The sequence below is a fragment of the Nannobrachium achirus genome (assembly GCF_963921795.1).
Source record: "Nannobrachium achirus genome assembly, chromosome: 22".
NCBI lineage: Eukaryota > Metazoa > Chordata > Actinopteri > Myctophiformes > Myctophidae > Nannobrachium > Nannobrachium achirus.
In genome coordinates this window covers 9,647,258-9,661,603 of record NC_137829.1, presented here as the reverse complement: position 1 = coordinate 9,661,603, position 14,346 = coordinate 9,647,258, and the positions used below count along the sequence as shown (strand labels likewise).

Below are 14,346 nucleotides of genomic sequence, written 5' to 3'. Positions count from 1 at the left end.
ATGAAAACATGAATACAAATTGTTGACCTATCATTCTTTAGTGCTCGATTTGTGCTGAATTGTGCCGTAAAGGTCATAATAATTTGTGCTGGTATGATCATTTCTGAGATGTTTTGTGCTACCTGTGCTGTCTGTTGTCAACAACAACCATCTAGCGAATCGCAGCTAGCCCCGTCCCTCCAGCCTATGGCATTCTAGACTGTCTTTCCAAAAACAAACATTGCACACACTGATTGCACACAACTGTCAGGCCTCGTTGTTCGTAGCATAGATATACACACACACTGACACACAGTACACCAGGGAGTTTTAAAATCATAAAATGACTACCAAAAAGAAGCGCACGCCTAATACACAAAATGACAGCTGGGTCGTTATCGCAGCGGGTAGGTTGAGCACGAACCCAAGCACGTTGAGCTTAGCTAGCTACTATAGCACTGATGTTGCCACGGTTGCTCTGAAGTCAGTGGTATGGTATCATGTTTGAAAAGTACTCAAATGTTTTACATCAGTAAAATTATCAATACTGCAATGTTGACATACTCCGTTTCAAGTAAAAGTCTGGAATTCAAAATGTACTTGGGTAAAAGTACAAAAGTATTGGTATCAAAATCAAATGTAGTTAAAGTACCAAAAGTAGAATGTACTCATCGTGCAGAATGTCCAATTTCAAGTTTTCAAATGTACACAAATATTTTGAAAATAGCAGATCTACAACAGCTTGTAGATAGGCTATTTTCAAATGGCTGAAATAGTCCGGGAAAAAAACGGTGATTTTTGGCTGAACGTGGTTTCGTCGGTAAAAGTTTTTTTCTCAACTGATTCTTGTAGCTTGGGGTCACCTCTTAAGGATTCAAGAGGATGACCAGTGATATCCATTGAGCATTTTTTATTATTAACCCCTTAATGCCTGAAACATGGGCTCCCATTGACTTTCTATACAGGAGGAAAATACCCAGAAAAAGATTATTTTTCGGGGTATTTAAGGAGGATCTGAGCGGTCTAACTAGGGGTTTGTCATGATGCTGAATCCATTGCAGGCATTTGTTTTGCACAAAAAAAACATTCCGTGGGCTAGAAATAGCCTCAGAAAACAATACACGTATGGGTGAGTATTCATGTTAGTCGGAGGCCTTAGGTTTTTTTTTCTCGTGCTAATCAGTCTAAAAGTGCAACATTTTGCACAGATGTAGCTCAGGGCTTGCTCTAATGATTTAGCTAGGGTGCCCGAGTCTGCGACATTCGGGGTCGCCACAGCGGCCAAATCAAGTTGGGCTCCCATCGACTTTAGTGATGAAAAGTGATGAGTCATCACTTTTCAGAGTTTTGTGGGTGTTGTGGTGACCCCGAAGGTCGCCGACCTAGCTAAATCATTAGAGCATGCCCTGAGCTACATCTGTGCAAAATTTTGCACTTTTAGACTGATTAGCACGAGAAAAAAAACCCTAAGGCCTCCGACTAACATGAATACTCACCCATACGTGTATTGTTTTCTGAGGCTATTTCTAGCCCACGGAATGTTTTTTGTGCAAAACAAATGCCTGCAATGGATTCAACATCATGACAAACCCCTAGTTAGACCCCTCAGATCCTCCTTAAATACCCCGAAAAATAATCTTTTTCTGGGTATTTTCCTCCTGTATAGAAAGTCAATGGGAGCCCATGTTTCAGGCATTAAGGGGTTAATAATAAAAAATGCTCAATGGATATCACTGGTCATCCTCTTGAATCCTTAAGAGGTGACCCCAAGCTACAAGAATCAGTTGAGAAAAAAACTTTAACAGGCAAATCCACGTTCACCCCCATTTTTCCCGGACTAAAATATATATGTATAGAGCTGAAGTGTTTACATGTTTTGTAGTAATAATACAATCTACAAAGTCACTAAAGTTTGGAAATAAATATTTGGATCTGAGTAGTGGAGTAGAAGTTTTTTTTGGAAATTGGAAATACTCAAGTAAAGTACAAATACCTCAAAATTGTACTTAAAGTGTTAGTTCACCTATTTTTGACATAAAGCTGTGTGAAATACTTGACATTAAAACAGTGGTTAAAAAAGTATTAATTGATTACCAGAGTCCCGTGGTCAGAGTTCTGGTCAGTTTCTAATGAATAGTTCCAATGGGGTGGGGGCCATTTGGCGTGGCCCAATCATTGAAAATAGATTAATCCACAAAACTAGCGTCATTTGTATTGTTGGCCTATTTCTACCATATAGAGCGAGGTTTCGTTCTGATCAGCTGACTGCAAAGCACCTTGTCTTGGGGAAATACGTTGCAGCAGGTCAAAGTTGAACGAAAGTTGGTCTATTTGGTAGAAATAGGTCAACAATACAAATGACGCTAGTTTTGTAGATTCATCTATTTTTAATGATTGGGCCATGAGCTCCTGCCAAATCACCGGAACTACTTTATATTCATCTAAAACTGACCAGAACTCTGGTCAGTTTTAGATGACCATCAAAAATAGGTGAACTAACACTTTAAGTACATGTTCTTAGTTACGTTCCACCACTGGGTATGGTCATCAGATTTGTCCTAATGTTCCAATTGGAACATCTTTGTAGATTTCAAGGAATTAAATATATAAATATTTTATTTTTTGTTTTACCACAGCTGGAATTTACATAGCATGCCACTTCTTACCCTTGGCCATTTGCAATCATGTTTCCTAGAAATTATCTATGTTATTGTGATTTCCACAGATTCTGCCTTCGACACACAGAAGCATGACAGTGACCCTACATTCGTGAGACTGAGGAATCCCGCTACAGGTCTGTTGACCCAGCTGCACCTGCACTCACACACACACTCAAACAGTCTGCACGTGAGTTTGTCTGGATTATACCATGTCAGTCGTACGAAGGTAATAAGGTATGGCCAGCAGACAGCCACAAGCAACTCTCAGATGCTATTTTGAATATCTGGCATCTATGTTACAATACCAACCCTTGACAGCCCATTCATCCAAACAGAAAAATACGATCTGATTGTTGCAACTGTAGGTCGCTATTTAGTTGCAAGAGAGAGACAATTAAAACAAAACAAAAGCCACCAACTGTTTTCCTGACATCCTTTTGATAAAGAGAAAACACAATTAAGCCGTGTCCTGCAATTATTCTCAACAAATTGGCATTTCTACTAAGCCATTTAGGCACCCTGTCTGACTGAAGCAAGTTAAACATCTACCGGTACATTAATATAGATTCTATAATGTTAATAACAATTCAAGCATTTCATAAGCCAATTTACTGCCTGGCAGTACAATATCTGCCTCTCACAAGCCAACTACTGACAGTTAAATATGAGGCCTATGGGGACTCATTAAGTAATTTACATTTTAATATGGAGTGTCCTGCAGTTATTTTTCATGTCTACAAATTGGCTTGTCACCTATACATTAAGCCACCACAGTAAGTCGGTTATGGCAACCTGTCTTAGCCAAGTAATAAAATATATAAGCCTTTCACAAACTACTTCCTGACATTATTTAATTGAATTACTGTATGTCCTAATGGTAAAAATACATTTAACATGAAGGGGTGTCACAATAATAAGATACACATTACATTAAATAATCTTACTGTGGTGACTTGCTGTATTGAATAGGTGAAGTAGGTGAGTTGACATCTCTCCTGCTACCAGATTGACTCACTGCCTACTCACACACTGACTCCATGTTCGCTTTGCACCATTCACTGCCCCCCCTCCCAATTAACTAGTCAACAGTCATTTCTATTTTGAAGTCTGTCAACCCGAAGCTAATTTTCATATGGTTTGAATGACGTGCTAAACTAATCCAAGCTCATGGAACACAGCTGCTGCAATATCTCTGTCACATTCTGCGCGCGCACACACACACACACACACACACACACACACACACACACACACACACACACACACACACACACACACACACAGAGAGAGAGAGAGCTGTGCAGCTACATTTAATTGCTTGTCAGTAGTCGGAAGCGAAGATGAACCACTTCTGCAAATGTGACAACGAAGATGTAGTTTTGGCATCTCTTCAAGATGCGTCTCTGTATGCAGTATTCAGTAGTGGTGATGTTGGTCGTCTTCTCCACCATTCCAGATGCAGCGTCTCTGTACCTGTTCAGCAGCGGTGATGTGAAGCTGTATGAAGTCAAAGCTTTTCAGGAAGAGTTCCACTCATGGTTTATTGGGCAGACTGTACAGAGAGGTTTGTCTCATGAATGTTAAATGTCATGATCTCTCTCTCATATCACAGAAATGAAGGTGATATAAATGTCTGATAATTATAAAGAACATGAGTCAAATCTATTGGTCTGTTATATTATGCAACATACGTATAACTTGATTTGGCCAATAATGACACTATAATTCACATTTTTTATCTTTTTGCATTTTAGAATATCCACTTTTTTGTGTAATGAGGGTAAGAAAGGCTAAAACTGTAAAGATTATTATTTTCCATAGACATAATCTACCAAATCATACTGAGCGGCAATGCCTCATTTTACATATGGGTTGGGTGATGTGCGGTACGTAGACTACTAGTATCATATTTTCATTGAGTCAGGCCAAAGCAGGAGCACTACGCACTACTAAGCTCTTCACACTTGTTTACCAAACAACCACTAATATTATCGGTTGTAATTATTACATTAAATTCCATTGTCAGAACGATAATAAATTATTTGAGAATATGGTAAATTCTGTGATAGCATGACACAACAAGCTGCAACTAGTTGGGAACCTGGGATTCAGTAATATAACTTTTTCTTATTCTTATTATTTTAACAGATGGAAAGCTTCTCTATGTTACCCCAGTGGACCCCATCTATCTTATTTTACCCTATTTGATGAAAGCTGGTAACGAGGTAAGTCATAGGTGATCCACTTGTCTGTTCCAGCTGATTTGTGTCTAGCAATGTTACCAATATCACTGTATACTTCAGGGGGGCCCATACTCGATCCTCTATACCAATCTCTTCGCCAAAAAAGATGCAATCTACACACAACGTACCGCACAACACATTGTGAGATCAGCTCTTTCTGCCGAATGTTACGGCTATTTTTGCAGAATGTTCGCAAAACTACGCATATAGGCTCTGTGCATAACTGTATAAATTTGATGTGTGTTTCCCATTCAAACCTGGTGCCGAACCAATCAAACGAAGCTATGAGAAAATGAACTGGAACAGGAAACATATCCCCGTCTGGAAACCTGGGACTACAGCTATGCACAGACTGAGGCGATTTATGAAATGCCCAGAATATGGTCATTACGGTTCATGTGGTTAATGTTCTGGGTTGCGGCGGGTACTGGCAATAACATTGTTTACAGCCTCAACAAACAAACCAGGAGTTCTATTGACCCGGGACTCCTTACCAACACAGTAACACCTAGTTCCTTCACATGAAACGTGCTTTCTTTACTGCTCTTGGCTAGGGGAGATTCCAGCCTATGGACCAGGTGGTAATGGACGAGGAATTCCCTGCTTGCTCCAGGCTGCTCAGCTGCACACAATGTCCGGCCTCCCTGTACCACATTGCTGAGGAGAAAGGTCAGGCATTATCATTGCAGCTATCATGAACTAGAAAGACATGCCGTTCCTTGCTGTACTTAAATGTTCATGTTTTTACGTTCAGATGTGGGAGGCTTGAAGTTTCACCGATACAGCCAGGAGAAGACACTGGACTGGTTGAAGAAAAAAGTAAGAGCTCATTAGCATTCTCAATATTTAAAGGGGCATGGAAACCCCCATTAAGGTTTAACCATTACCAGACGGGTACAATACTGTTGACTACTGTCAATGTGTGTAACATTGGCACACGTAAATCTAACACACCCATTTTAAGTGTATTGCAGCTGTGTTTTTTAATTTACTGTACATCAATCACAGTGTGTTTTAAGTTTTAACCCTAGTTTCTTACATGAACAGTACAGGAAGACACTTGATGAAGGTCCAGTGGGACCGATATGTCTGTCATTCTGAATAAAAGCAGAGGCTGCTGAGCAATGTGCAGGATTTTTTGTTAATGAAAATATTTTTTTCATGTTTGCTTCAGTTTACATTGTCCAATGCACCTGACAGCCGAATGAAGTGGATCTGCGAATACTTCCTTTACACAAACAGGAAAACATATTTAGCCTAAATCAATCTAAAACATATGAAACCTGTAAGCTTTTCTAACACATTTGTCATATAAAGTGACGTGAGAAAAAGTGGGTGGTTTCTACATGGAAATCGTAGAAACTTGTCATTTGAGCGTATTCTTTTCCAGGTGGAGAGGACAGTGAAAGCCCTCAGAAAGAGTAACATCTCTGTGGGAGAAGGAGTGAAGTCCACAACATACATCAGAGTGAAGGAAGAGGCCCTGGATGGTAACTCCTGGCTGCTTGTCTTGGCTGCTTCTTGTGTCACTATGCAAGATAGTTCTCAAATAGAAATTCATCATCTTATGAAATAACATGTTTATAGAGAACATATTTGCAGAATGTTTGAATTTTCGTTTATTGTTTGCCTATCATGACATGCCCAGAATTGGGCGCAAGGGTTCGTGTGGTTATTTAGAGAACTCCACTGGATGTGGTTCCCTTTCCAGGTTTTTAAATGTTTTTCAATTCTGCAAATATTACATTGACCAGTGGATGGCACTATAGGTATTATGTACTATTGTGGAACATTCACAAACAATGCCCTCCTAAATGCAACCAAATTCTATGGCAGATGTCATTTGGATATTATTAACAGAGTACAGTTTGTAAGTTACCTTCATGCTATGTTCTCTTTTTGATACAGAGGATTATCTGCGTTATGCCCATGGACTGATATCCGAGTACATCAGTGAAGACCTGAGTAAAGCCCTCCTCAAACACCTGCAGTATGTTGACCAACAATAAACACTTAATATCAATGTTATTTCTGAAAACGGATGGAGGGGGGAAAAAAAGTAATGCATTCACATTTTTACTCCCAACAAAAGGTTACCAGAACTCACAAGTCCAAAGAAGGACATAGAGCCTCCTACCAAGGTATGATACTCTTTTTATGCAAACTTTATGCAAACCACCAAATCATGCATGTGCACTTTCTGCAGCACTGTTTCACTTCCCTCTCTTCTTTTATGCTTTAGTCACTCGGTGACACTTCATGCTGTGGAGCAAAGTGTGTTTATTCATTCTCTAGAGCAGCGCTATTCAACCTGTGGCCCGTGGGCTACACGCGGCCCGTGCAGCATGTCTATGGGGCCCGTCATGGTCATACCAATATATATTCTTTCTACTTTCAGTGTGAACAAATCATTTCTGGTTTCAGTTTCTCTCCAAAACCCCTATATTATAAATATGACATATCTTTGTCTTGTTTGCCATTTATTTTATTCCAAAAGAAGAAACTTCATAATTTATCATTCCATAACAATCTTTTTGATCAATGGGAGTTTTTTCCTAAATGGGACCAAAATTCTCTTTTTGCCTGCGGCCCTTGGACTTTTGGTATTTTGCTGAGTGGCCCCTGAGCCATCTTAAGTTGAGTAGCACTGCTCTAGAGGTAGGACTAGACTAGAGAATTGAATGTACTTTACATTCATTCTGTAGTCCTACCCCCCTCTGTACCATTATTGCTTAGACAAGTTAACTTTGATTATAATGTTGATGTGAAATGTTGCCAGCCTCCCCATTCACACTCATTGGCTTTAACATCGCAGGTTAGATGGGTACGCTACTTCTGCTTTGATACTTTTTCCTGTTCGTTTCTCTACTGAGATTGTGGAAGCTCTTTAAGTTATGGGAAAATGTCCTACTTTCTTTGGCAGAAACGGAAACTTTCAGACCAGCCAGTGGAGGCTGCAGAGGACTACACCAAATTCAACAGTTCAGATTTTGCTCGAAAAGTGAGTGTGCAAAAAAGGGGGCCTTCTCCCTTCCTCGTATGTGCAGCAGGGAATGGTTAGACAAACCTGTGGCTTTGAGCAGAATTGAACACATGGCTTTCTTTTTTTCTGTCATCTGCTGCTTTATTCGTGATTTGTTCCATCCTTGGTTTGTTTATTAATTTTTCAGACGACCTTCACTGATTGTTGGTGAAGTTCTAGCTTGCGGAATTCTGTTTCAGACTTGTCTGTAGAGACTTCCAAATACACACGGGTCGAAAAGGGATTCACCTTGTGAAAACTTCCTTTTGCTCAGTTTGAAATGAAGTTCATGATATGTAATAAATTCTCCACTGTCTCTGCACAAGGTTGTTCAGCTATGGTATTGATTTTTTTCCCTCGTTTTCAGCCGCCCAAGAAGATGACTGCAGCTCAGAAAAGTCTGGCGAAGGTGGACAAGACTGGCATGAAGTCTATGTCATCCTTCTTCAGCCCCAAGGTCAAAGCTGAAAAGAAATGAGTGTTATGTATAGAGTCTGTTTTGTAGACCTTGTGTGGGAGCGTATGAATGTATTTTGTAATAAAGGATTGAAATTATTTATTGTATTCTTTTAATCTTCAATCAGTTTGAATGGAAATGCATTCATTGGTAAAAGTAAAGTTGCTAGTAAAGTACACTAGGTACACTCTTGTAAGGTAAACTAATAATGGCATGTTATTCTGCTGAATTATAGTGCAAAGTTCTACATTACTTATATTTTGCATGTTTGCACACTGATGGCCTTTTTTGCCTGTTTTAGCTGCCTGGAGCCAAGAATTAACAGCTTTTCAGTGGCTCAGTCAACACCAGTTCTTGTACCTAGTTTTGGTTTAGAAAAAAGTCACGAGCAGCTTTTGGAATACTAGTTGTAAATGACAAAAAATAACAAGTAGCCTATGCTTAATTTGCACTTAAGTGATTTAGCATTTTTATGACAGTATTAAACTGTCATGACAACTGTCATGGCGGTGTGTCACTTGTTCTTAAAACCCCACTCTTCCGGTGCCTTCCAGCAAAATAGCTGCATTTCTTATCAAGGCGATTTAAAAATGCGCTGTTTAATAATACACAGGATAGTAGCCTATTCTTAACGGAAGACATGAGATCGTCTTGGAATCAAATAACCGTTCCAACAAGCAAACAAATAACAATAGGATGACAGAGGCTTCATGGTGCTGGTGGTGGGACTTAAATGTCTTGACCAAGTTTACTATTTCTCTTCTTTAATTTGGGCTTGAAGCGCAGAGTCTGGAATGCACTCTCCACTACTTTGGGTAGGTGTATGGGGTTCCTTTGGAGCCGTAGTCGGCTACTTGTGGACCCAACAGAATGTTTCTTCTTCGGTAGATTGTCCTTGGCACACGCCTGTGTGTTCTGCTTGGATTGATCTGTGACTCGAGGAACCCTTAAGACCCAGTTGGAGTGTAGGTCATGCTCGCTGGAGCTTGTGGCCACTAAGAGATTGTGGGGTATAGAAATGGGGGTCAACTTAAACAGCAAAACACATCAAGTGACACATCAGACATTCAGTTATCCAACTGGACATGCATTAAACTCACCAACGAAGTCTACGTCTGCGTGTCCGTCATCGATGTGAGGTTTGCGTGTAGGTTCAGGGTCGCAGCTTGCAATGACTGCGTCAAGAAACTCTAAACTGTCCTCCTCATTGGGAATTGGTGGAGCGGAGGGTTTGGCTCTTGATCTCTGGTTTTACAAATCAGACAAGGTCGTGCTTAGAGCTGTTTCTTTATTGATTGATTGAATATTTATTAGACACAAATGTAAAACAGCACAAGCACCAAAAATGTCCTTGCAGTCTTGTTCCATTGGGGTCCTAGGTATTACATTCATCAACATAAGTAGCACCAAAAACATTCAATATCAAATATAAAACACTATATATACGTAGTAGGAAAAAAAAGGGGGGGATCGCCTGTCTAAGGGAGAAGTGATAACTATAACTCCCCTTCCCTTTAAAGGACAACATCACTCTTCTGCTATCTTCATATAGTAATTGGTCCTCACTTGCTCATTATAAGATGCCATCATTTCTGTCCAGCCTACTCACTATCTCAGAGGAGGCTGTGTACAGTTCAGAAACCTGTGACTTCATCGTGGGCAGGAGGTTATGTCATTTCAAACAAGATTTTAAACGTAATGGTTTGTTTTGATTTAATGCAAGAACGATGGCTTCTATTTCAGCATAGGCCCACTAACTTTTCAGGAATATTAATCTTCCTGAACGTTTCTATTAGCTGGGAATGAGCTTTGATGTTGTCATTGGAGGCCAGTTCCTGAAATATCTAGTATAGCCCACCGATGCAGAGTAAAAAATGAATAAATAAAAAATAAGATGAAAGTGAGTAGATATTAGTGGAAATGTTACAATAATGAGCATTATAGTGGAGACCAGTTTCATGAAGATAATGTTGAAAATGGGTGAAGGGCACCTTTAATAGGCCCAGGCGTAAAGGAATAGCATAGGTGAGATAAAGGCCTACCTGTGCGTCCTTTTTGGGTGGTGGGGGTGCAGCTTTCTTCTTGACTGAAACTGCAGCTTTGGTCTCATTACTTTGTAGATTACTGACACTCTTTGTGTATTGCCGTCTCAAAGCTACAAGTTCTTCTAAGTACTCTAAGCAGTTCTGATGCTGAGAGTAGAGCCATATCCGATCTTCTTGTCTCTGGTAATAGTACAAGGTTGACTCGATACTCACTGAACTTTTACTCCTCTTTAAAGTTGAACCCACTGTTGCTTGTGTTTTCCCCCCCACTACAAGCATGGAGGTGCTGCGCACCAACCTGACTGTGCAGGCGTTGTGGTAGTCTTCCTCTGATCGAAAGCCTCCCTCTCCAGCTGATCCGTGATGTTTCGGACGGAACGCATTATTAATCTTCCTGAACATTCCTCTAAATGTATCCTCTCAGAAGTACAGACGTATCCTTATCTTCCGTGGTCCAAACGATGCCTTTATCCATTGCCTATTCAGGGCTGTGTCTGGTTCCAAAAATAAGTAATATCCTGTCAAACTTTACCACAGTCTCTCGATGTAGACCGCCGCTGTCCATGGTACTGAAAATGTCATGCGTCTCAAACTGTAGTAGGCTTAATGGCAGAAAAGTAAAAGCCGGATTGACATAAATGTCTAACCTGTTCTGAACCGGTATGCTATTTGGGGTCGAAGGGGGTTGCACCATAGCAACGGCTTGGTAACACTACCCATGCTACTGTCATTACTATTGAGCAGCAGCCCGGTGTCGGATATCCTGACTTATCTTTGTCCAAAATGTCCACCGCAATCTATCAAACTCTCGGCTACTACTTATTGTCAGTGGAGCCAGAAGATGTGATATGAATGTAGAGCTGTTGGCCAACTCAATTTCTTAGAACACGGATGGCTGCATGTCCTAATTTGTATGAAACTACAATATCATATCTTAGGCCCACATAGGCTTCTCAATACAACACGTGATGAACGTAGATAGGATAAGGCTGGCCTATTCGTAATATGGAGCTAGGTTTACATGCTCAATTAATAATGAAACGTCTAATGTTTCATTCTATTGTTGGACAAGCCCACCAGGAGCCAAGGAAGAGCCATAATAGAGGGAGCAAACCTGAGGACAAACACTTAACACGGAAACATTCCAGACATGGGATAGGCTTGGCCCAACAAAGTTTCCATAAATGTCCATCACAGACAACTCATTTTACATGCGCGCGCCTTGCGCGCATGTAAACACACACACACACACACACACACACACACACACACACACACACACACACACACACACACACACACACACACACACACACACACACACACACACACACACATACATTAGGGCAACTTTTGTATTCAGTAGCTGCTTATGAGGAAAAAAGTGGCCTATAGACTAAATATGAGCTCAACAAAAGGGACAAATGAATCCTCCAGGCAAATGAAAATACTAGGCATTTCAGGCCTGAGGTGAACGCTGGCTGCTTGCTGCAAGCCCTCATGTCATCAGCTGTGACCAAGAGTACAATTTCAAAGGTAGGAAATGTTAAGTTAATTACATAACACCCTGAGCAAGCATGAAGTGGCTGTTTTGGCCCCAGCGATGTAAACCGTGCAGTCAGAGGTACAGGAGAGCGCAAGACGGCAGTTATTTTGCCAACCAGCAGATGATAGAATAAATGTTCAAGTGGCTGCTGCACTCACGATAATGGCTTTGAACTCTGTTGAACAGAAAATGCTGACTTTCTTTTCTTGATCTGTAAAACCTGAAAACGAAAAGAGACCAGAAACCACCCTGTAGTCTGAGTTGTGACGCAGTTCCTCTCCTTTTACATCTGAGTTTCTTTTCCTGTTTTTTAAAACACACACCTGTCCATGTGGCAGAGAAACAAAGACATTTCTCACTTCCTCTTTGGTTGGTATAAAACTGAGTCGAATACTCTCAACTATGTAGATATTTGAGTAAGCTCGATCGAGATATTATTGAGAGAAAACCTTATACCAATAACTTTACTCCTTTGAAAAGTGTGTGAGGACATCTGGTACACTGGAACTAGTCTACTCTCCAAGGTACTCTCCAAGGTAGGGAAAGATATACTTTGGTGAAAATATTTATACATATTGCATGCAGTATGCATTCACTCAGTTTTAGCATAACTCAAGTGTAAAGAATGTCACATTTTAAACTCAGAGTTAAGCTAACCCTGAGTAGTTTGCTGTTAACAGTGGTTCTCAAACTTTTTCATGTCTTAATATGTATTTATTTAGCCCTGGACCCCCATCTGATATTGTGTGCGACGGGCCCTTATACAAGATTTGAGTTGTTACTATGCTTCACATCTTTCCAAGATTCTTAAAAAAAAGCCAATCTAACTAATCAAATAGCTGATTTACAGTATTGTTTGAGTGGTTAAACTCATTTTGAAGCTATATTCACTTATTTATGGAGACTCCCTAGAATCCCCTCAAGGACCAATGGGGGTCCCCAGACCCCACTTTGAGAACCACTGGTTTAGAACAATAGTAAAAGTTGCAAGCTGTGGGAAACAGCCACTAATGTGACATGTGTTGATGAACAGGACAGGGAAGTTTCAGTGGTTCACTTCACATGCTTGTGAGATCAATAGAAGCAAATACAATGCTCAGTCAGTATCTGTTCCTTCTTCCTTGTTCCAGCCATGCTTTGTGAGAGTCGACTGTGGAGCATGACCTACGGTGGATTGGAGGAAGTGGACCCCCTCCCTCATGATGGACCTCCCCAGAGTGCTATCAGTAGTGGGATACAAAGAGCCCCGGCCTCCCTAATGCCAGCCTCCATCCGTCACTCTCAAGTCATCCACCACACTTCTGCCGAGCAGACAGGCAATAAAGATTGCTCTCAACTCCCAGGTGTATCCCATAACCACTGGCACTCTGAGGGGATAACCCCAAACGAGTCGCATATTTTGCCATTGCAGGCCAAGGATCGACGGAGAGCCCTGCATGGTAGACGGATCTCCCTGGAGATGGAGATCCCTGGCCAGGCCTGCTCCAGCGGCGATGTCCCCTTCCTGGTGCCCTCCTCCTGCCAGAGCATTTGTCAAAACTACAGCGACCTCCACATCGGAGGTGACCAGGTGCTGCCTCTTTCTGCCAACAACGGTGAGCTCTTGCTCTGCTCTGAGAGCCAGCCCGCCGGTCCCTTTCTGCATTCTTGTGATGTCCCCCTAGCGGTGGAGGATTCTCCCCCAGAGCAGATCTCTCAGGGTGGGCCTCTGCGTCCACTAAGAAGACGCTCGACCCGTTGGAGGACCGGGAGTGGCAGAGACCGTAGCTTTTTGTTTCAGGGGTATGAAGAAGGACCCTTCTCCAACTCCCTGCTCAACCGCTACCTGGAGCACAAACTCTTGGACCTTTACCGACAGTACATGCTGGAGAACATGGGCTGGGAGACGGGTAGTGGTTCTGGCTGTGTGTGCCCCCTGCTGGGCTCAGAGCTGGTCCTGACCAGCCTGGACCAGATCACTTTACAGCTGAGCCGGGAAGGGAACCTGGAGGCAGGGCTGGCCAAAGACATGGTCCTCAGCTGCCTGCTGCGTGTAGCCAGTGACATGCAGTCTACTGAGATCAGCACTCCATTCCTGCAGATCTCCAATGACGCCTCCAGGGATCTGCACACACTTCATACTGAAGGACGACCTCAAGATCCGGGAACTCTCAACTCATCTGATCTCCCTGTCAAAGACGTTGTCTGATGCTACTTACTAGACCCTGCTATGGTCGAAAAAGCAAGAGCATCTGCCACTTGATTAAGAAGTATTGCAGTAACCTGACATGCTATAATTTCAGTTATGATTTGTCATTTGCTGTTAAAAAGGAATGGCAGAGAAGAATTTGAAATGAATTGTGATGCATGTTAAAATGCATCACAATTTATTATTTATTTTTATTTTTATTTTTT

General features: G+C 41.4%; 3 protein-coding genes across 3 annotated transcripts; 2 read left to right on the top strand and 1 right to left on the bottom strand.

Annotated features, from left to right (window-relative positions):
* Positions 1-231: 231 nt before the first annotated feature.
* Positions 232-8,456, top strand: rnaseh2b (ribonuclease H2, subunit B). Its single transcript, XM_080753273.1, has 11 exons — positions 232-386; positions 2,705-2,773; positions 4,096-4,203; positions 4,788-4,864; positions 5,437-5,551; positions 5,637-5,701; positions 6,273-6,372; positions 6,791-6,872; positions 6,975-7,023; positions 7,806-7,883; positions 8,272-8,456. Exons 1-11 carry the CDS (start codon positions 323-325, stop codon positions 8,380-8,382), a joined length of 918 nt encoding a protein of 305 aa, XP_080609399.1. The 5' UTR covers positions 232-322; the 3' UTR covers positions 8,383-8,456.
* A 634-nt stretch (positions 8,457-9,090) lies between these two features.
* On the bottom strand, positions 9,091-10,808 carry c9h13orf42 (chromosome 9 C13orf42 homolog; the record flags this gene model as incomplete). Its single annotated transcript, XM_080753556.1, has 3 exons — positions 9,091-9,356; positions 9,462-9,606; positions 10,404-10,808. 3 exons carry the CDS (start codon positions 10,806-10,808, stop codon positions 9,091-9,093), a joined length of 816 nt encoding a protein of 271 aa, XP_080609682.1.
* Positions 10,809-13,084: 2,276 nt separating this feature from the next.
* LOC308308191 (TLR adapter interacting with SLC15A4 on the lysosome) lies at positions 13,085-14,140 on the top strand (the record flags this gene model as incomplete). The annotated part of the gene is made up of 1 exon (XM_080753555.1): positions 13,085-14,140. One exon carries the CDS (start codon positions 13,085-13,087, stop codon positions 14,138-14,140), a length of 1,056 nt encoding a protein of 351 aa, XP_080609681.1.
* Between the last annotated feature and the right edge of the window lie 206 nt (positions 14,141-14,346).

Bases quoted from the DNA above. Each gene is read 5' to 3' on its own strand.
- rnaseh2b (XM_080753273.1), top strand. From the start codon at position 323: ATGACTACCAAAAAGAAGCGCACGCCTAATACACAAAATGACAGCTGG. The intron at 387-2,704 runs GTAGGTTGAGCA...TGATTTCCACAG, and splicing joins CTGGGTCGTTATCGCAGCGG to ATTCTGCCTTCGACACACAG. The intron at 5,702-6,272 runs GTAAGAGCTCAT...ATTCTTTTCCAG, and splicing joins TGGACTGGTTGAAGAAAAAA to GTGGAGAGGACAGTGAAAGC.